Here is a 22,594-nt window from a genome sequence, read left to right on the forward strand (position 1 = left end):
TTACATTTTGAGATGTTTAACATACCGAAGAAACTGTATATAAAGTCAATTCTGTCTAGAATGTTGAACATTTTATTTTATATTCAAGCTGAACACATTCCGTTCAGATTCCCCAAAATGTTTTATTTTCAGATTTATTATATGGAATCTTTCAAAGGGTTATTAATATTATGATCACACCGATATGGATAACAAACTGCTACTCTGATATCGGGATATTTTCACTTTTATTCCTATTCTATATTAAAATTTTACAACTGGCTCAAATTTGAATTTGGCTGAAGTAACAAACTTAAGATGAGCTAAATAACATGTGCCTCTTAACATGAATGTTTTTTTAATTTTTTGATTTAGGATTTTTTAAAAGCAAAGTGAACCAGCAATTTTGTAAAACATCCAGTTGAATAATAGGAGATTTAAATAACTCTATTTATTTATTTATTTATTCCTTTATTTAATTGGGTGTCATTCATCACAAATGAAAATGAATAAAATAAAATGAATAAAACTTTTGCTTATATTTGTGGAGCCACTAAAAATTATTTTTTTAATGAAAGAAGAGAAAATAGGCAAAAAGTAGATTTTTGATAATCTGAGGTATAAATCAAAACTGCTGAAAATGAGTCATGTTGAGTTTGGTACGCAGTCAAACTTACATTCACCATGGAGCCACCTTGTAATTACAATATCATCATTGCTAACATTAGCTTAAAATAACCTTGATGAACCAACTATATGCCGCTTCATCGCGTCTCAAGACAAGGACATAATGATTTGATCACTTTAGAAGCCTTTGCAAAGATCTCAACTAAAGTCGTCTTCGTCTCTTTGTTGGAGCAAATCTTCCGTCTGGATTAAGACAATCTTCAGGCCGCTCTTCATCCTCGTCTTGCTTTTCGTCTTCCTCGGCGCATCTGCGTTGAAGCTCGAGATTCCGTTTAGCCTCATCAGCGTCCGGAAGACTTAAGCAAATCCTCGTCCAAAAGCCTTCCAACGAACTCTTTGAGACGCACAAACACGCCTAACCAAAGCGATGCCAGCGCTTTATCGGAACTGCAACTAATACTTCTTCTTCCTCTTCTTGGTTCAAATTGCAAGAGAGGATTGTGACCAGCAGATTCATTGGGAAATCTTGTGTCACTGACAAAATACAAAGCTTTAAGAGCTGATTGCACTCAGAGGATGGGAGCGGGTTAACTATCATGTAAAAAATGACATTTTATTTTACTTCAATAAAAATAGCTCTGCCATGTTAGCTCATTGCGCATAGAATATTTAACTGTACAAGTATAAAGAGAAAATCAATGTTAAAGTTGTCTAAAGTCAAACAAAAAAAATGTGTAAATTGAGGAAATATTGTTTATGTTCACTACTTACAAATCTCGTCAATATCAAAATACCCAATGAGCACAAACCAGTCAATGTCATCAACAAGTCAAACAAGAAAATGCCAAAATAATGCACAATAGTAAAAGGAGAACATCTTCAAATTTTGCAATTCGCACAAATGCCATCATCCAAGAAGTCAAAACAAGAAAACACCATGACTGTCCATGACTAGTGAAATAAAATTTAAAAAAACGTAACTTCCCATCAACACTGAGATAAAATGCAGTAACTTCCCATCAGAACAAAAATGAGCACTTTTCAAACCCGATGTGATTGTCCAACATCTCCCAAGAAAAAAAACCGAAATGCCTTCACTGGCCATTATCACTGACATAAAACTATGCCCTAGAAAAGTCAGAACTGTCAAAAAATAATAATAACTTCAGAGGGAGAAATGATCATTCTCCTGTAAATGCTTTTCTAGACCTCCTGGGAAGTTAAAAAAAAAAAAAAGCACCAATGATGCTCTAGCTCCTGACGTGCTAGCATCTGATGCGACCCCCTCTCATGCGAGAAAGTGAGCTGACAGGGCCTCGTAGGTAATCCGGCGTTAGCAAGTTAGCGCTTTGCCACCCAGCTGGAGAAAATACCTGCATTGCACCTTACGGATCAGCAGCGCAGAGCCGCAGCTTTACCGCCTCTGTCGCACGACTTTGGCCTTAATTAAGTCCATCTCTGAAACGGCGCGGCGGGATGGCGGGCGGAGCGCTAGGCGGATTTGCACTTGCACATCTCCAGCGTCAAAATAGACTCTGACAAGCGTGCGCAGTCAAATCTAAAGCATTTTGGGGAAACCCTCAAAAGGCGAGGCATTTTCGAATATTGTGAATGTTATTATAACCATGACAATATCTTTTTTTTTTCAGCAGTTTCCCTTTTATTTGAAAAGAATCACACTCATTTAGTTATCAGACTTAGACTCAGAATTAGACTCAACTTTAGTCATCTCTTGCGATTGCTCCCTCATGAAATTCCAGTAGAAGTTGCTCACACAGAAGCAGAACACAAAAGAGAACATTGCACATGAGTAATAAATAAAGCGCAAAGCAAAAGCAATCACGCTGGGTGACCAATTAGCTAGAAAAGTTACATAGACCGGATCGGGATATCGTAATCAAAATAGAAAGCAGATGTTTGTACTTGTGATGTCATTTTTGTATAGTTGCCTTTGGTTTTCATAGTTTCTTCTTCTTGGCTGTCGAAAGGGACTGCAGATGGACTCCTGAGGGACTCCAGTGGCCCCGCTTTGTTTTCCCCAATGTGGCCTCTCAGGACGGCGTTCGGGCAGTCGGCCAGCAGCCCTCCTCGTCCACAACGCTTGTTGTTGTTGTTGTTGTTGTTGTCGAGCCACAAGCTGCGAGGCAAACTTTTAATGGGCCGAGGTACGGGTCGCTTGGCTGCCCTAACTGGTCTCCCTGGACCCTCCCGTCCGCCCCCCCCCCCCCCTTCTGCCGAGCACCAAAGCATCATGGGAAGAGGCCGGCGCAACCGCCTCATAAGTCAAAGCCTGCAGGCTGGCTTCTTTTGCCTGTGGGAACGTCATGGAGCGCATGTCCTATAAAAGCAACGTTGCCTTTTTTTCTCTTCAGGAATCCAATCCCGACTGTAGCGTTCTAAATTTATTTCCTCGCCACAAAAAGAAGAAAGAAAATCAGACGCAAGGGAAGAAGACACGTGTGAGCAAGAATAGCAACTTTTCATCGAAAGAAATGATCTGGAATTACTTTTTTTGTAGTTTACAACCACTTTCCGCCTCTTTTTTATTGTCGATACTTTTAATTATGGACTGGATTTAACTTCCTGAAACTAGTATTGTGTCTTTTGGGCCAAATCAAACATACACGTGTATTATACAGTTCAAATTTCTCGCACTGTTGTGCAAGGTGGGTTAGGACGAGCCTAAAAATGTCATTTCAAATGAAAATGGTAGTCTTTTTTTTTTAGGAAGACCTTCTTATCGGTCTTCTTGTCTTACCTTCCAGAGCCGTGCTTGAAAAATCCCCAAATTTGATTGCATGCTCTTACGCCAAAGGAAGTCGCTTCGCTGCAGATGGCTTTGAGGGCGTGGCTCGCCCAACTCGACACCAACATTCACCCTGAGTGATTCACGGCTGATGTTGCCACGCTGATGGTTCTCCTCATTGAAACCTCGTTTAATCTCGTCGTCGGCCTCCCTGCCTGCCAGGCCTGCTGTCACGACCGTTCGCTTCTCTCAGCGTGCATCGGGGCCGCCAGGGAAGATGGAAGGGGCTTCATTAACAAACACATTTTGTGAATAGTAGCACTGATGGAGAAACATTAAATTTCACAGCCCCGAAGCCAGTTACGCTGAGCAACATTCAAATTTAGTAGTCATCTCAATCATAGGTAGAGCCGCAAAAATCATACGAAGAAACCAGGAAGTTTGAAATTCACCCTCGGAAGCTCGTTCCGTGTAGCAACGGGAAATTTGGTCGGGATGTTAGCTATTTTAGGATATTTGGATCAAGAAGTTTTTCAAATTTTGCCATCTCACATGAAACTATGAGTTTGTAAATTCAGTCCTGGAACTTACCATGGCAAAATTTGGTAGACAGGAGTAAATCATGAGTATCATGAGTAAAGCTGCATTTAAAAAAAGTCTCAGGAAGCCAAAAACCAGAAGACACAGCATTTTGTTTGAAGTGGCCATTTTCCAGGGATCCTCGCGCCTTGGACTCCTCTGCATCCAGTCTTACTTGGCAACAAAAAAAATTGGTAAGCAAGGCTATTATGAGGAGACCTACAAAAAACACAATTTTGTCCAATGGCTACAAAATTAAACCTTGAATACTGGACAGATAGACGAACACTTAAACATGATCAAAAATTGTATGTGGGATGAAGGTCACATCCTTTCTCCAGGCAGAAATATATAGATGCAATAATGCTGTATTGAAGTCTAAAGATGCAGGCCATAAACGTGAGAAGCATTGTAGATCCTCACATGAAAACAAAAATAATCACGCTGGAGGCTGAGTGTTCATTCCCGCCTCTGCAAAATGAGAAGCTGTTTCTCATCACGGCAGCAAGGACTAAAAAAAAAAAAAAAAAAAACACCCACCACGATTGACCCTAGCGCGCTCGCGCCTCGCTCGGCTATTTCTCCGAAAGGCCAATCGACGAGTCGTCTTTTTACGACACTAATCAGAGCAAATGCGGTTACAGAGATGCACTTTGGGAGAAATGATTGCTTTTCAGAAAAGAATCAAAGCAAACGCGGGGCGCTAATGCTTCCGCCATGCCGAGAAGCGCTACGTGACGAGCGCATTTAATTTGCCCGCTAAATCAAATAAGTTAAATTAGAGAGTGCTCATTTTAACGGCCCTCGGAGGGCGAGAGGCGGCGTCAAAAGAAAACAAACAACAAGCTGTCGAAATGGCTGAGAGGTGCTCTGTTACCTGGAAACCAAACACACAGACACAACAAAACTTTGCTTGCCTTTTCAGGTACAAGAAAACGATTCTCTGCAACGTCAACAAAAAAAGCTGAGGGCCCAATCAGGAGGTCCCACCGCTGAGCCGCGGAAAAGGCCTTGTTCCGACACGTCTTCAAATGCGCTCAAACCACAGGGAAGGGAAACCCAGAAGGCTAATTAAAGGCGGCCAATTAGAGCGCCACTCCTGTGTTTGTTTTTACAATGAGCCTAAAGCACTGGTTTCAAACTGGAGGCCTATGGGCCACATCTAACCTATTGCATCATCACATGTGAGATGTTTGAAAGAAATGGGATTATCAGGAGGTGGATTATATGTCATTTAAATCATATTTCAGACTGTCTCGACGTTTGCCCAAGATCAGACCTTATGAAGTTGACTTGTTAGAGTTTCGGGTTTCATTGGGAGTCTTCGAACTGTGCCGCCCATATGCGTTGACAAAAAAATTAAATGTGGAAGTTTTTCAGGTTTGGATTTAGTCGTACCGTATTTTCTGGACTATAAATAGCACGACAGTATAAATTGCACCAGGCATAGAATGCATAATAAAGAAGAAAAATACATATATAAATCCCACCAGAGTATAAGTCGCATTTTTGGGGGAAATTTATTTGATAAAATCCAACACCAAGAACAGACATGTCATCTTGAAAGGCAATTTAAAATAAAAATAGAATAAGCAACAACAGGCTGAACGGTACGGTATGCTAGCATTACATAAACACATAAACAAGGCACTAAGAAGGTGCCTGACATAACATATCAAGAGTTATTCAAATAACTATAACATAAATAACATGCTAACAAGTTTATCAAACCATCTGTGTTATTAAATCCAACAAAAACTCCTCTGTGTCACTTATAAACAACTCAGCTAACCCCGGAAGTAGAAGATACCTCTTCTACCTCGCTTACATCAGACTCATCGTCAGCTTTAGTTCCAATTATTCCACAAGCCTAGCGCGCCCTATTGCGGTTTAGTGTGAAAATATGTGAAATGTATATAATGTGTTAACAATTTCACACATAAATCGCTCCTGAGTATAAGTCGCACACCCAAACTATGAAAAAAGCTGCGATTTATAGTTCGGAAAATACGGTAATCAGATAGAGTCTTTCGGACAAGTGATTGTGATTCAAGTCATAATAGAAAAATTTCATGTTCCTACATCTAACAGGCTCAAGCCAGGAAGGCCTCCATGGTGCCAATTTTGTTCACGCCCACTACTTCACCCAAACAATTTTTTTGAGAGTACGAACATGCCTTGGGTGGTACAGTACATTCTTTTCCTTGCTAGCCAGATGCGTCCTCTCATTTTTCTTGCCCTTTTTCCTAGTGTCCAATTAGCCTCCCGCCTCCCCACCTGTGCCTCATTTGTGTGCGTTTCAGCACGTTTGTTTGCTTGCTTGTTAGTCCTGCTGGCTTTGTTGGTTCCTCCATGGCGGGAAAATTAACAAATAATAACTCATAATTGCCACGTAATGGCATGAAAATGAAAATGCCTCTGCAGGTAGGCCCGCTAATGTCTCGCATGTTTAATCTAATTTGACATGGTGGCTTTTATGAGCGCAGTTCATTTGCTGGTATATTGACTTGAGCTTGGTGGGTAACAACGCTTTGTGAGGGACGCCATTTTTTGGAAAATGATGCTCGTTTCCATTTGCATGGATAATGCATTGCTGTGAAATGGCGACAGCCACTTCTCCATCGCCCAATGGCCAGCCAGCACTGAGGTTTTGAATGAATGCTTCAGGGTTCAAATTTGGACAAGGGTTTTATATGTGTATTAGGGTTAATGTTTGAAATTGAGATTCAAAGATTGGGTTTTAGATTAAAGCAACAATGTCAAACTAATTTTAGTTGTGGGCCAGTTCATAGTTTCTTTCGGAGAGCCATAATGAATGTCATAAAAGTTGCAAGCAATATCACTATTAGTGAAGTCAATTTGTAATTTTAGTATTGAAACATAAAGTTGAGGCAGAATTCATATTGGAGGGTGGGCCAAATATAATTACACAGATTTTAATATCCCAAAATCGAAGGTTCAACTCTGAATTGGGGTTTCAAAGAAAGTTCTCAAACCTGGGTTTGGATTCAAGACTATGTTAAGAATTTAAATTGGGACTGCAGGAAAGAATTGGGGATTGAAATGATGGTTTCAAGGCAGGATTAGGGTTACAAATTAAAGGTTCAAAAATAGATTAGGGTGCCAGACAAAGGTTTCAAATCTCGGTTAGAGATTAAAAATAGGATTTTAAAACAGGGTTGGGGTGTTGAACATGGGGTTCAGATTAGATTTAATTCTGGTTTAGGGTTTGAAGGCAAACCCAGGATTTCAATATCGCCAACAATCTGGTTTTCAGATCTTACAAAACTAGGATTTCAAGATAGGGAAAGAATTTTTAACATGACTTAGGGTTTTTAAGTACGATAGTGTAATCTTTAACGTACTGCGCTTTATCTACACAATATGGTGCTCATGCTCGTCAATGTGATTGCTATGAAGATGACTTTCTGTGTAACCCTTCAATAAAGGGATGGGATTTTGTTCAAAAAAGAAAATTGCTGGCCATTTCTTTGAGTAATGCGCTGACACAGGCATATGATTTATGCGCTACACGCTTGATTTGTGCGGTCTTCATAACACGGCGCCACTGCCTATTTTGCCTTCTTCTCGTGGTCCGCCCATGTCGCCTTCTGTGAGCGCTGTAAAATGCTCACAGATTTGTGATTAAGCAGCTGCTTTGTCATGCGATGCATCAGCGGAGGTCAGCTGCTTTCCTGGAGTTTATCACTGCTGCTGCCTCACAAATTCAAATGCGCCTTTATTTGCTGTTAATCACATCATGTGGATACGCAGAAGCCTATTATTATTACTATTAATATTATTATCAGTATCATTATTATTATCATTATTATTATTATTATTATTATTATTATTATTGGAACTTTTAAGGATTGTAAGGGTCCACAACATAAAAAAAGAAAATTGAAGAAAAAGAAAATTGGCCTCAGATTCTATGCTTACGAATCACTGTGCAATTTTATGAAATTTTCTACCATCACTCAATGCATGAAAAAGTCACAAGGGGCCAAAACTTGGAGTTGAACAAGTCAGCCATTTATTTTTGAAAGAGACATTTCCATTTGGCGCATCCCATTAATTTGAAAAAAAAAAAAAACAAGAAAAACGGCCAGACCTGTTTTAGTGATCAAATGATCAGTGATAAATGTGTTGACATGTCTGTCATAACAATCCGCACAGAAAAGGTTTCAAATTAAACAGAAAGTCTGCCAAAGTTAACTTGGTAATTGACGAAAGTAGCCCCCATCATCAGTTTCACTGATCAGTCTAAAATTGGTTGGACATGACCATCAAGAGTTGCAAGAGCTCATGAATTCAACAGGAAGTCAGCCATTTTGGTTTGAAAGAGCCATTTTGAGTCAAATTGACAAGTCCTGAGACTTAGACAAATTACCACCAAACCGCATTTTCACCAGTCATTACAAAATTTCAAAAGACATATTTTTCATAATAGAACGGACACAAAATTCTCAACAACCTATGCTTTAAATTGAACAGGAAGTCAGCCATTTTGTTTTGAAACAGTTATTTGGGGCCAATCGTGGGCCGTCTGTTGTTTCTTATATTTGTAGCAGCAACAGTTAATTGATGGCGGAAAGAAGAGAAAGCGTGTCATCTACCTGCCCAGGGTCCAAACAGGATTCGGGTCAAAGCCAATATTAACGCCATGAAAGGCAAATTGTCCAAAGTGATTCAGACGCAGGAGGTGCCACGCAAACGTGCTGTTTGAGATTCATGAGTGCGATTCGCATGCGGCAGCAGGAAGAAAGAAAAAAAGAAGAGGAGGAGGAGGAGGAGGACTGGTAAAAATTACAGGCTTTAATTTCCTGCCTCATAGACTGTTGAGTGTATGCGCAGCTACGCCCTTATCTGCAGGAACCGAGATTTAACACCTCGCCTTGACTAAATGTGACCACTCTCAGCTCAATATATTAGCGCATGAGTTTAAGACTTTTTGTCATCACATTTTTTTTTTTTTTTTGGGGTTGTACTGGATAACCAAAGTAGGGTTTCAAGTCAAAGGTTGGGTTAAAAAAAAGGATTGAAATGTTGAAAAGGGGCTTTATAGAAAGGGTTAGGGATTTCATTGAAGGGTTTGAATTTGGGCTTTTGAAGCTTTGTTATAATGTCAAACAAGATTGAGAGTAATATTGTTGAATTTTACGCTTAAGGTTTAAAATTAAGTTTTAAAGCGAACAAGGGAAAGGGGTAGAAAGGAGAGTTTTAAAACATGGCATGACTTTTAAAGGGTTAAAATTTTAAATGGGTATTCCAAACCAGTATCAAGATTTCGAAATGGAATTTCAAACGGGATTTGTTTTTAACATAACTATGTCAAGTAGGGAGTACAATATAATTTTTTTTACACTTTAACGGCAACAGCACAATAATGATGAGCCACATGCTGCTTCACCGAGGATGTTACCATGATAAGTCTTTGATCATTGTGTTCCTAAAATTCATTCAGTGGTGATACATGGTGACAGTCACCGCGCGGCTCTCATCAGCGGCAGCACGGAAACGAAAACATTCATCAGCATCACTGGCAAATAGCCGTAAATCAGCAGGCGGGAAAAGACGCATTCAGGACTGTAGAGTAGAGCAAAGCACTCGAAAGTGTCAAACGAGGCGCCAGAGCGTCGCCGTGATAATAAAGCATTGTGACAAATAAGAGGCAAAAAATCAAAAATGAGACTCGAAGAAGGGCGGGTGTTACCTCTGACAACGAGGTGGAAAGCAAATGAAGCGACGGTGAGAAAGGTTGAGCGATATTAGAAAAAAAGGGAAGCGGCGGAGCCGAGGTGAGGGATTAGCGTCACGCTTATCAGACGGCAGGTGCAAAAAAGTAGCGCTCATTTGCATGGCTCGCAAAAACGCCGCCACTCTTATCACAACAGGCGCCACTCTTTCACGCGGTCGGAGGGCTTGGCCTCGCCGCCGACACGTGGGCCCCAAACACATAGCGTACTTTCAAATGTTTAACCAGCGTACAAAGGATAAGGTTCAGTCTGCTCTGCTTCAAAGGTTATTCAGAGATTGATTTGAATAATTATCATAAAGCCCCCCCCATACATTTACATACCAAGAGGTTAGCGCTACAGGATTAGCATTTATTAACATGGGTCAAAAGTAAAAGGGCAAAACAATCAGACTAGTTGAGCTCAACTTAAAAGAAGCACCACATAACTTTTTGGCCATCATAAAATGTTTTCAAAACTCTGACATAAAAGGGGTTAACGGTACACATTCCACACGGGAAGGCCGGAGCCAGAATCAAACCTAGCACCTTTACGAAGTGAGGCGGACGCGCTCGCCAATATCACCCTGCATTGCTTTTACGAGTAGAAAAACATCCTCCCGCACACATAACGAAAATAGAATAGGCTACAAAGACATGTTGTTTATTTTCAACATCAGATATGGTTTGGACACAATTATATTCATCCCCTCAGTGCTTTTCCTCCATCCCACGGCCACCACTCATGGAAACAGAAACTCATGGGAAATGTGGTTGACTTCAGGCAAAACACTACCGCCTGTGTCCATATGGTGTCGCCATAATCAAGACGAAATGAAACTTGTCGAGTGGGCCGTTAATTAAATGAGATGAATTTTTGAGTAACTCCAGTTCTGCCTCATGGTTTTGATTCTCATCCCCTCAACCTGTGTCAAAATTACACAAAGAATACATTACTCAAGTCAGAAAATGACTACATATAGTGTTTAATGGCTTCCAAACTATTCTTTTTTTAATGAAAAGTAGCAGTTTTGTGCCTCTGGAATATCTGTTATTGGCCTTTCTTTGTCGCCAAAGGTTCAAGTTTCATCATGGCTTCCAATTGCTTTCACCGTGTTTTCTTGTATCGTAGTGGTTCACTATTCCAGATGATTCCTCAGAAACTGCACAATCTGTAGTGCCAAACTGCAACTAATGGTTTCCAGGGGCTACTGGTTCTGCTTGCTTGACATGTACGTGTTTTTCTAACTGGCCACTTTCACGTGGTACCTTTGAAAGCATAAAATCAATGTCACAAAATTGTAACTTTCAAAGCTTTTTTTTGCCAGAGTTTGTGGCGAATTCCTGCTGCCTCAACAATTCCTCATAAGAAAGGTGAAGGATGGTCGCTACTGTTCTACTCTAGATCTGAATTGTCAACCTCTGCTAATATTTAACGGTTTTCTTTATTAATGTATATTTTCTTCTTTCTCTCACGTGCTTCCTTTACATCTTTGGAAAATGTGAACCTGCTTTGGAAAGAATTTAAAATTCCAAGTATTTGAAGTTTCTTTGTTAGCCAAAGTTGGGTTTTTTTCTTTGCTTTCTTTGGCAAAGTTTTAAAAGTAAAAAGTGATCATTAAAAACCATTGCGAAATCTCTTTGTTCACCTGAGCGCTCGCTTCCCGCTCTTTCCTTCAACCTGCCTCCCCCCCTCCTTGTGTTTTTTTTTTCCCCCTATCCTTTTGTTTAATTTCTCCTGTAAGCACACAAAGATTAATTGGCGCTTTCTTTTAACTTTTAGCTCGTGCCGTCCCGCCGACCGTTCATTCTGTCTCTCAGGAATGCCTCTCATCATCTTTTCATTAGCGCTACCTCTGCCCTTATACATTATTCAGCCTGGCTCTGGTGTGCACGGCCTGTCGCCAGAGTGCATTCTGCAAACTCATTAAAAAACTATTAAAGCCCGATGATTTCCTGTGATAGAGCCAAACGGGCGGCGGCCACGACATTTCCGACTGATCTTCTGACGAAACATTGGCGACGCCGCCTGTCAAGAGGAACATTGGCACCGCGCATTTGTTTAACCTTTCGAAGCGATGCTTTCATCCCGCTTGCATGCTCAGAGTGGAACGCCGCCGGCTTACGTACAACGCAGCCCTCTGCTTTTTGTTGACTCTGAAACCTTGTTCCGGGCTTTCGAGGAGCCTTTTCTAGGCTCGGGGGATCGCAGTGCAAGCGCTACCTTGACTTTCAAGCTTGTGATTATTCTCATTCATGCAGGTCATTTCATTCGCAGGGTATTGAATCGATGGCAACTAAATTGGGATTGTCTGGTTGTCTGAAAAGACGTTCCGCCTCTCATCTGAGCAGCCTACATGTTCACGCAACATTGCTAAGCTAGGACTAGCTTGCCTTGGAGTGTGGGCGGGAGTCAACTATTTATGCTTTTGATGACTTGGCTCTCTTTGCTCTCTCATAATGGCAAGGAAAACCACATTGGCACTTTTAGTTGTTCAGAAAGATGACAAGTATTGCAACATTTATGAACAAATTGTGCACTGGGTAGCACGTCCGCCTCACAGTTAGGAGGGTGCGGGTTCGATTCCACCTCCAGCCCTACCTGTGTGGAGTTTGCATGTTCTACCCGTGTCCGCGTGGGTTTTCTCCGGGTACTCCGATTTCCTCCCACATCCCAAAAACATGTTTGGTAGGCCGATTGAGCACTCCAAATTGTCCCGAGGTGTGAGTGCGAGTGCGAATGGTTGTTCGTCTCTTTGTGCCCTGCGATTGGCTGGCAACCAGTTCAGGGTGTCCGATGACGGCTGGGATAGGCTCCAGCACGCCCGCGACCCAGGTGGGGATTAAGCGGTTCAGAAAATGGATGGATGGATGGATGGATGGATGGATGGATGGATGGATGGATGGATGGATGGATGGATGGATGGATGGATGGATGGATGGATGGATGGATGGATGGATGGATGGATGGATGGATGTTCCTCTCTCAATGGCTCTCATGTAATTGTAACTAGCAACCTTTTCCACGTTCCCATGACTTGTACCTAATAAAGTGTCCCGTGAGTGCAGATTGAATCCAAGGTGAAATTTGTCCTCAAAACATCAAATATTGAGTGGTAGCTCTCCAGTAGGCTTTTAGTGGATTCATTTATTCCGTTTTCAATGTCTATATTTTACCTGAACACTTTTGGTGACGACTGACGCCGAGCCTCTAGGCGTATTGCAGATGTTTCAGGGTTTTGTTTTGTTTTTTTGTATCCTCACATCCTCTACAGCGGGTGTTTGAGGAAAAGAGTTGACATGTTAATTGACGCTTTGTAGGCTTCTCTCCAGGGAAGCTCCTCCTTCTCCTCACTGATTTGTGTGGCGTCTAGCGTGATCAGAGCTACTGTAAGATGATGAGGAGATCATCAGGAAGAGTCTTTCAGCTTCACAGGGAACAGGCGGCGCCAATTTCTCCTCATGAAGCATCAGGAAGACTTTTTTAAAATAATTATTTAGAGGCAAAAAATAATCTTTTATGAATTCTTGTATCCAAATATTTCATTCTTTATTCGATTTTTTATTCATTTTTAAATCATGTGAATTTTGCAAAATTACATTTTTCAAATGAATATAAAAGCAATGTACAGTGAGTAGAAATGGGTTTTTACTAGAGTCACGTAGATTGAGCTACTTGTAAATGTATTTCAATTACAAAGTGAGACATTTTTATTTGTATGTTATTTTCTACATATTTTTTAAGCATTATACCATGTCATTGATCTAGCGTGAAAGTTATTTAATTCAGCCTTTCTTTTAAATTTAAGCTCCATGTAAAGTGAACCGGTTTTATATATACATGTATATATATATTATAAATTTTTTTTGCACAAAGTAGATTTTTGTCATTTTTATAGCGATACATATATTCTCAAGTAAAAGTTCCAACAATATCCATTGAGTATATATAGTAAGTACTTTAATTAATGTAAATATAATAAAATAATACCGTGTGCATTAATACAACCAATAAACAAAGTTAAATTCTTACATTTTTTATTTTTAAATATTATTTTCTCGTTAATTTTAGAATGATGGACCAAAAAAAAAAAAAATTAGGGTGAACTAATAAAGAAAGCTTTCAAAGTTGTGTGACTGAAGGGGCTCCATAAAATGATTTGAATGTGATTCATATCACAGCCTATGAAGGAAAAGATATATTCATGTGCGAGTGCAAGCTCTCCTATCAATAGTTGCCTGATGTGATTGTGTGCAAAAGGAATCCTAATTCTTCATCTAGCCTCTTACACTTTTCTCTGACACCAAATTTGCCTCGAAACATGATCTATTTTCATCCGACTGATATACTATTTGGCCGGAAAAGGGATAGAAAATGACACTCTATACAGCCACTCGTCAGATTGGATTATGCATACAGAATATTTTGCCTCTTTAGGTTAGTTTATCACTTTTGTGCCATATTTTACCGTTATATAGTGAGAATGTTGCTTATTGTCACAAAAATACTTATTTGTTTGGGGGGGGGGGGGTGAAGAGACGCTTTAGCTTGATAAAATGACAAATTGTTACGACGTCTACTACTATTACGATGTTTTTATGAAGTGTAATATCATTGAGTGCTATTAGTTTGACTGCCAGTTTGGAAACTCCTGGTCTCCAGTATGCTTTGAAACACATTCTAATCTGAGTGTAATAATTCCTGCAGGTGGGCCCATCCATCTAATTCGCCTAAATTAAACGAGATCCGTCACACGTCCCTCTAATGGCCGCCGCAGATTGTGTGCAAAAATCTGAATTAATAATTCAGCATTGCCTTGCATTATTCATACCAGCGCCTTTATAAGGGCCTGCGCGCACTTTTTACAGCCAGAACTTTCTTCCTGCAGGGTCAGGCCACGACGTGTTCGGGGACTGTGGGATATGACGGTGACTTTACTTAGTTTTGCTCATTTCAACTATAGTGAAAATGCAGTAATGTTACTTTGGGTTATTTAGTCCATAACCTGAAGGAAAAAGCTAGATATAGTGCCCCTGGAAAGATACAACCATTTTGGACTCCTTCTTACAAGTTACACAAATTCATCCCTCAAAAACAAAATGACAACATGAGACTTGGTAACATGTTTACTATGATTGGTTCCTAAAAATAAATCTGAAGAACATAAGAAGACAGCAAACCTAATTTTTAAGGTCATTTATACCATTGAAAGAAATGCTCTGAAGTTGTAAAACTAGATTGACTCAATTACACCCAAATGGATTTTTCTGGTTTTTAAATTTATTCCATTCAGCAACAGGATATTTGGTGGACAGGTCAATCACCTTCAAACCTACAAAAAAAAAAAAGTCTCAAAAAACCATGCCTGAATAAACATGGAAAATCTGCTGTTTACATTTAATTCACCCAACAAGATTTTGAATTCCACCCAATTATCATCAGTTTTGAAAATACCTCACCTTTTTCATTGCTAACATGACGCTTGTTTCCTTACAAGAAGAAATAAGATTATTATGCTGCTCTTGAATCAAATCTCTGTGGGGAAACAAACCTTCCCCGGTGTCAATAAGTGACATTTTTCCTTTTTTCCTAATTCACACAAATTCCAACATGGCTCGATGGGTCGTAAACCTTCTACTGGAATCTTGCTGACAAGCGTCTGCTATATATTCTCCATGAAGGTGAGCGGCTGCCATGATTAAACGGGAAGGCATTAGAAGCCAGTTAGCGCTCGCTCACTCACTTTTCCTACCGCGCTAAGGTGCTTTTAATCCCGCCGCTTTTGTCGCCTCCATCTTTAAAACCGCATCGTCTGCGCACTGCAAAAATAAGAAGCAAAGTTTTTTAATAAGGCCTAAAACTTTGGAGGGTTCCTTAAGAGAAGAATCAAGATCAAACTTGGGCCAAAGACAAAGAGATCTGAGGCAATCCCAAAAATAAAAAAGTCGCCCTTCAAAGAATTTGCAGAGGAAGTATAGTTTGAATGTGTAATGCCATACAGGTAACTGGAAGGCCATTTGAGCAAAGGAAATAAAAAAAAAAAAATCACAATTTCATGTTGTCTATCTGCCTTTTTTTTTTTTCATTAAATTGGGTAGCAATCAAACTAAATTCTTTTGTTTTTGCACATGCAAAACAACTGTGTGTAAATCTGGTTTAGTCCCGTTTGCCAATGGGTACCTAATGTTGTGACCGATGAAGATCTCACCATTAACTTTGAATGAAAACATTTTTCTTTTCTCATCCATTGGTAATTGGGTTAATTGTGATAGAAGTTGTCATGATGGCCAGTATGTGTGCCATCATTAGCCTCAGTCTGCATTTTCCTCCCAGGAGCACATACATTATGGATGCTCCTCATCCCCACTCTTCCTCCTCAATATGATGCTCGTCCTCGCTTTTACTCTGAGCTGTGTAGCAAAAAAATAAAATAAAATATAAAATGATACTTTGCTGCCATCAAGTGGCTCTTTCATCTTGTGCGTCATTATGAAATGCAAACTCGACTTTATGTCTCGTCTACTTTTTTTTTGGAGGGGGGGCACGTCATATTTGTTTGAACTTTACAACAAAAACACACTAGATTAAAAATTAGGTCATGAGAAATAGTCATACTTTTCAAAGATAAAATTGCATTAGGAATTTAAAAAAAAAATAGAACTCCATCTGTGAAAATGTTTAATTCTCTAAAGACAAAAATGGGACGATATATTCAAGGAAACGCACTGTTCAAGATAAAATTTAAAAAATACATCTTTTGTATTATTTTAAAAAATGACTGTAGAGAGGGCAGATTATACAATGATCCATCACCGTCATATTAGATCATTTTATTGTCCCGAAGATGAAATCACAATTCAACTCATTTACGTAATCTCAACCTCACGCTTAAACAAAGACGAAAGGGAGCTAGGGAGAAAGGAGGAAAGACTGGAAGGAAGGGAACAAGGGCCAAAGGAGGATCAATTTGCAAGGAAGGAAGGAAGGAAGGAAGGAAGGAAGGAAGGAAGGAAGGAAGGAAGGAAGGAAGGAAGGAAGGAAGGAAGGAAGGAAGGAAGGTGGTTGGTTGGTTTGTGGTCGTGAATGTCGAAAATGTTTAATATTTAAGATTGTTCAATTTTGTAGCTGTGATATTGTTTCTATATTCATTTACTGCTATTTGTCACACAAAAAACTACGTGGAAAAAGTGCCTTATTCATTTCAAAGCGCACTAATGAGCAGTTGAATTACTTTTCAAAAGAGTTCAGCCCTAATCAGAAGTATGATTCCGGCTTTTGGTCTTGGCACAAAATTCCCCAGTCGTTGGGCTGTTGATGAGAAAAACTTTCAAACTGAGGGTGAAAAAAAGTCACTTCAGCCATTTTGCTGCAAACAACAGCTGCAAACAGGAAATGAGCAGCTGTCTCCTGTTCGTGAGAATTAATTGATGATTTATTCGTTCATGTATCATTGTTATCATCTTAAAATGATGTGCCGAGCGTTGCGCAACTCTTTTGACCTCTGAACCTCGACAGCCAGCATGCTTGTCCCTTCGGATTCCATTGCTGGCTACTTTGTTTATTGTTGACTTATTTGTTATTTATTGCCGGCGCCTGGGCCGTAAGCATAAATCACGCCGCTTGCTCATATAAATGTCAGCGGGCACGGGCAAGCTCATAAAGCTCTAATTTGATCGCCGTTCATGTGGGGATGCGGCGTGAATAAACGGCGGGCCTCTTCAATCATAGTTTTCTGCATCCTGTCACGAGACCCCCTGGACACACATCCATCAGGCTGATGATAAGACCCACCCACTGGCGGCCGTTCAAATGAAAGGCGGGCTCCTGATTGGCCGTCTCCCCACGCGTATGTATTTGATTGGTTTATCTGTCATCTAAATTGAGGCGGTGCAAAATGTTTTCACCTTGAAATCACTCATTTTCTCTGCTTTTCAAATTCAGTTTGGAGGTCAAAAAGGAGAATGTGTTTGTTATATTTACCATTCACAATCCCTAAAGGTAGGGTTAGATCTTATTTTTGTCACGGGCTGCATTGTAGTCCTAGTTTCCTTCGGAGGGTCATTATGACCCATGTGAACCCAAATTAATGTATGAACATATATATTCTTTATATTACATCAAATGGAAGCTACAAAACAAACTGACAACTAATTTTCAAAGCAAACATAAAAACTGTTCAAATATTTTAAAAAGATCATTTTTAAAAGTGAAGACAATTTGCAATTTTAGTAATGACACGTGAATTTGACAAACAATTAGTCACATAAAATGATGTGGTGGGCCGTATCTGGCCTCCGGGCCTTGAGTTTGACACATGTGCCTAAAGGTAACATAAGAAACAGATTTGGACAGTAATTGCGCTAAAGTAAGAAGAGGAATTGAGGGGGGGGGGGGGTAAAAATGATTCACTTGGAACACTAAAATGAAATCCTTCAACGGATTAAAAAACAAAAACATCAAATGAATATTTTTTGGTGTGTCAAATCTGGATGAAAAAAAAGTACAAATAATATTTCATAATATTGAGTACATGTTTGCTGGAGATTATTTCATGCTGATACTTGATAGAACTCTGCTGCCATCAACCAGCGCAACAACGCAGCTGCAATTTAACCCAGAGCAATGCTGATGCCCCAAATCTGAATTTTTTGTCATCATTCACAATTTCATAGTAAGACATTTTAATATTGTGTCCTTTGATGGCTTGTAATACAAAATTAGTTTACATTAAATTTTAAATATTCTTGGACTCGGGTGCAAAAAAATTGTGTTTGGGGATATGCCTACTTACAAATATCCAAAATTGATATGCTACTACCAGCAGCTAATCTGTGCTAACATGAGCCCAAAAAATTTAAGATTTCTGATACTTAAAGACAACAAACAAATGAGCAGCAGCTACAAGCTGGGCATGTCAAACTTCAAAGATCTCAATAAAATCATAAAAATTAGAGCATTTTTAATTTTATTCCAGTCATATCGTACAATTTACAAGTAGGACATGGAATTCATTTTTCCTTGCTACAAAAATCTGTAAATTTGTTTTTCTTTTTTTTTAGTGTTAGCTGTTCAATAAGAAGTCAAACCGAGCAATCAGATCATAAGTTGTAGAAGTGATTAAAAAAAAACACAAAAAAAACGACTGACTGCTTTAGCGTGGAATGCATGAAGGTGTGCAGGAAAAAATTATTTAAATGAAAGAAAGAATGTTGACAACAAAGACAAACTCTTAAAGAGTGGCTCCTACAACGTCCATGATTGAAGCTCGTTCCTTCATTTGGCACCGCCGCAAAATCTTTGTCTTTGAAAAACAAAAGCAACAGCAGAAAGAACAAGTTCATAACACACCATGCCACTGTATGTCGGGTTTTTGGGTATACAGTAATCCCTCGTTTATTGCGGATAATTAGTTCCAAGACCACCCGCGATATGTGAAAATCCACAAAGTAGTGTCACCTTTTTTTTTTTTTTCAAGAAGTGTACATTAAAGGCATATAAGTGCATATGTTATCATTAGAATATTAAATAATAGTTCCAAACATGTAAATACTAGATGAAGACCTCGTATAACGGCGGAGTCACCTGTTTTTATTTAGTGCCCTTGTAGGTGACTTGTTTGCCGCACTTCTTTAGCGTCTCCAGCAGAACGTCGGCGTCCTTGTCCGACTCGATCCACACCAGCTGATTCGGGAGGTCGATTTCAAACTTGACATCTTCGGAAATCAACCCATGTACATTTTGTCAAATCATGTTCGTAACACTGAGCAGTTTGCACATTAAGACTGTACTTTTTTTTTTTTTTTTAATCAATGAAAACAAATAATGAAACAAACAAATACATAAATGCACTAAAGTTATCACATTAAAATCCATCCATTTTGTGCATCACTTAAATTGTACACACATGTTGAATGAAAAGTTGATCTAAATATGATACAATAAACAGTTGTTTAGGATGACGGATAATTTCATTGACTTAAATTTTGCGTATTATATACACTTAAAGGCACTAATATGACAACTAATAATAATGACTTTCGATCGGATTGGTTATTTCTGGACATATATTCCCAGTTGTTGACTTTTTTTACGTTTCTTGATTTGAGTCGTACAAATTACAGGACCGATCCTGACAAGAGTTTTGAAACAATTTCTCTTGGTTTCACATTTTTTACAATATTTTTAATTCTTATTTCCATTTTTACTTTGACCATTTTCCCAAGCATATCAGAGCAGAAACATGAAAGGGAAATACCACAGGATAAACACGAAGGATTATTTGACAAAGACAGTTGGACTTTGGCAATTGAAAAAGCAGTGGAATTGATCAATATTGGTATGGACCTACTGGGCCTTTGTCTCACCTTCCAACCTGTTGAGGATTCGGCTCACGGCGCCCGAACATCCTTCACATGTCATAGCCACTGCAAACTCGTGTTTCTGTCAAAACATATAGAAATTCCTGTTTATAAAACTACAAACATTCTATTCAACTTTTGTTCCAATCAGTGACAAAGTCATTTGTTTCTTGGTTTGTTCCAGTGGCACATTTTCTAAACTGGTCATTCCCGGTGAGGGACGTTACTCATACTGTGGGTCCAAGCTTGCAACTAAAGATTATTTATTATTATGATTATTATGATTATGATTATTATTATTTATCTAACACATATCAATCTCAAGTCAAACAAATGAATCTAAACAATTGTGCCGTTATCTAAATAATCGAAGAAATTTGACCAAATTGTTGTACCTATAAATTGGAGTCACCTTATAATGAAATTTGAATTCAAAGAAACGTTGATTAAAACCATTTCATTCAGCAATCTAGTTTTATTGTACGTTTTAGAGGTAACTTAATGAGTCTAGCAAAGCATGAATGAGAGATGAAGCATATGTATTTAAAAAAAAAAAAAGTTGATCGTTGATAGTTGAGCTGGACAAATGAAGACAATTGAATGAAATAGAGAACGCATCCAAAAGAGCACAGCGAAAGGTTCGTTGAAATGTCAATTCTGCAACGTCATCAATGCAATACAGCTGACTCGGAAGCAAACTACTTTATCCGCACACAACCAGCTTTTTGAGTGGTAACACACCCGACTTGCTGCTAAATGAAACAAACTCGACATATATGCCAGCTTGTCGTAAACACTGAGCAACTGTTAGGTATCAAAACAAATGGTTGCTAGCTTAGCAGCAACACCGCCGCTATAGGCAAGCTATGCTAATCCAACATTTAAAAAAAACATTTGCAGAAGTTATTGCGATATAAATATGTCAAGAGAACTTACGGGCATGTTTATCTTTTTGTGGCGTGTCCCCCCAAAAAATCACTTTTATCACCGAGTGACAAAACACAAACAAACCAACACCTGACTCTGGTTGAATAGTCAAGCTAACAACAACCAATGATCAAAGAAATGGTTCCGGTTAGTTTTGCAGATTACTATACCTGCGGCATGTGAAAGCACAATACAAATGGATATACTCTTGTTTATCTGCTTATAATAAACACGTTTTTCTATTCAAAATCAGACCATCAATAATTCTGAACCTGGCTTTTATTTTGTTGACCATTTTCTTTGCCTGATCATTATGATGCCATTACGGGCACCTTGACGTTGTCCCCTACAAAGGTATCCAAAAGGACGAAAACTTTATTTTTTTTATTTATGTATTTATTTATTTAGTCACAAGTACTGTTATAGAGGCCGGTCAGGTCTAAACAACAACACAAATATGAACATTTTTTTTACAATTGTCATTTGGACAAAAGTTTAAGTCAAAACCTAGTTGGATAAAAAAAGAAAAAGAAAAACGTGGTCATCGTGATTACTGTCAAATATCAAAAAGGGTCAATAAAATAATTTAAAAAAAGGGTATATGTATCACTTTGTACATTTATTTTCAAATATGCTCTGATTCCCCAATAAACCACAAGAGAGCGCCCGCATACTTAAACTTGTGCAGTTGTGCCTTTGGTTGTCAAATCAAACTCATTATTTTGCGAATCGAGTCATCATTTAGAGATCTTGTTCAATCTAAAATCATACGGCCAACCCCGTCAATAGTAGCGCTTTCACACACAAAAAACACAATTACAACATTAGATTACGATGATAAATCGAAAACAACAAAGGAAATATACGAATTTCTTATCAAAACATAGCACTCCCCCCCCCCCCCCCCCCCCCCCAGAAAAATAGGCAATTTAATTTGACACCAAAAGAAGTATTTTTCCATTTGCATTGATTCATTCTGTTTCCCAGGGTCACAAACTTCACCACCACAACTTGCCCTCCTCGCGCAGACACACACACACACACACACACACACACACACACACACACACACACACACACACACACACACACACACACACACACACAAATTGAAGTCGACGCCTTCTGATTGCCTAATGCTAACGTATTATCTAACATGTGAAATGTTGATAGGCTTTCAGAAATTCATTCTCCCTCAGGGGTTTGTCAAAACAGGGCAGAGGTTGAACTACTAAAAAGTCTTGTTGTTTTTGACGTACGTTTCGTGACGTAACAGTCGACTGACTATATTACCTGCTATTACGCATCCGATCCAGAAAGACCAAATGTACAGAATTAAGGCTCGTCTTAGTGACGATGATGACGAGTTTGCGCAGCCTTTGCCGACTTTGCTGTCACACGAAGTCGGGACGCCAGCTCGGGGCCCGTCCGGAACCGCCGCTCTCATATCTATCTCCACCTGGTGTTGTAACAAGTCAAAACAAGCATGCGATCATTTGTGTTGAATTCATCTGCCAAATGCTATGACCTGAGATCTGAAATCATATACCCCTTTAGATCATTCCAAAGTTTCAAAACAATGTCTAGAGACCCCAACGGTTGTACTTTGCCACTGTGGAGGAAAAATGGCTCTCTGTGAA

At 39.2% G+C, this 22,594-nt stretch overlaps 1 protein-coding gene across 1 annotated transcript; it reads right to left on the reverse strand.

The window, feature by feature from the left end:
* Positions 1 to 18,611: 18,611 nt before the first annotated feature.
* On the reverse strand, positions 18,612 to 21,212 carry atox1 (antioxidant 1 copper chaperone). Its single transcript, XM_085938636.1, has 4 exons — positions 20,964 to 21,212; positions 20,034 to 20,109; positions 19,252 to 19,382; positions 18,612 to 18,970 (listed from the first exon to the last, which is right to left on the reverse strand). The coding sequence occupies exons 1-3, from the start codon at positions 20,967 to 20,969 to the stop codon at positions 19,258 to 19,260; spliced, it is 207 nt and encodes a 68-aa protein (XP_085794762.1). The 5' UTR covers positions 20,970 to 21,212; the 3' UTR covers positions 18,612 to 18,970; positions 19,252 to 19,257.
* Positions 21,213 to 22,594: the final 1,382 nt, after the last annotated feature.

The sequence above is a fragment of the Syngnathus leptorhynchus genome, chromosome 2 (assembly GCF_054491065.1).
Source record: "Syngnathus leptorhynchus isolate UIUO chromosome 2, UIUO_Slep, whole genome shotgun sequence".
NCBI lineage: Eukaryota > Metazoa > Chordata > Actinopteri > Syngnathiformes > Syngnathidae > Syngnathus > Syngnathus leptorhynchus.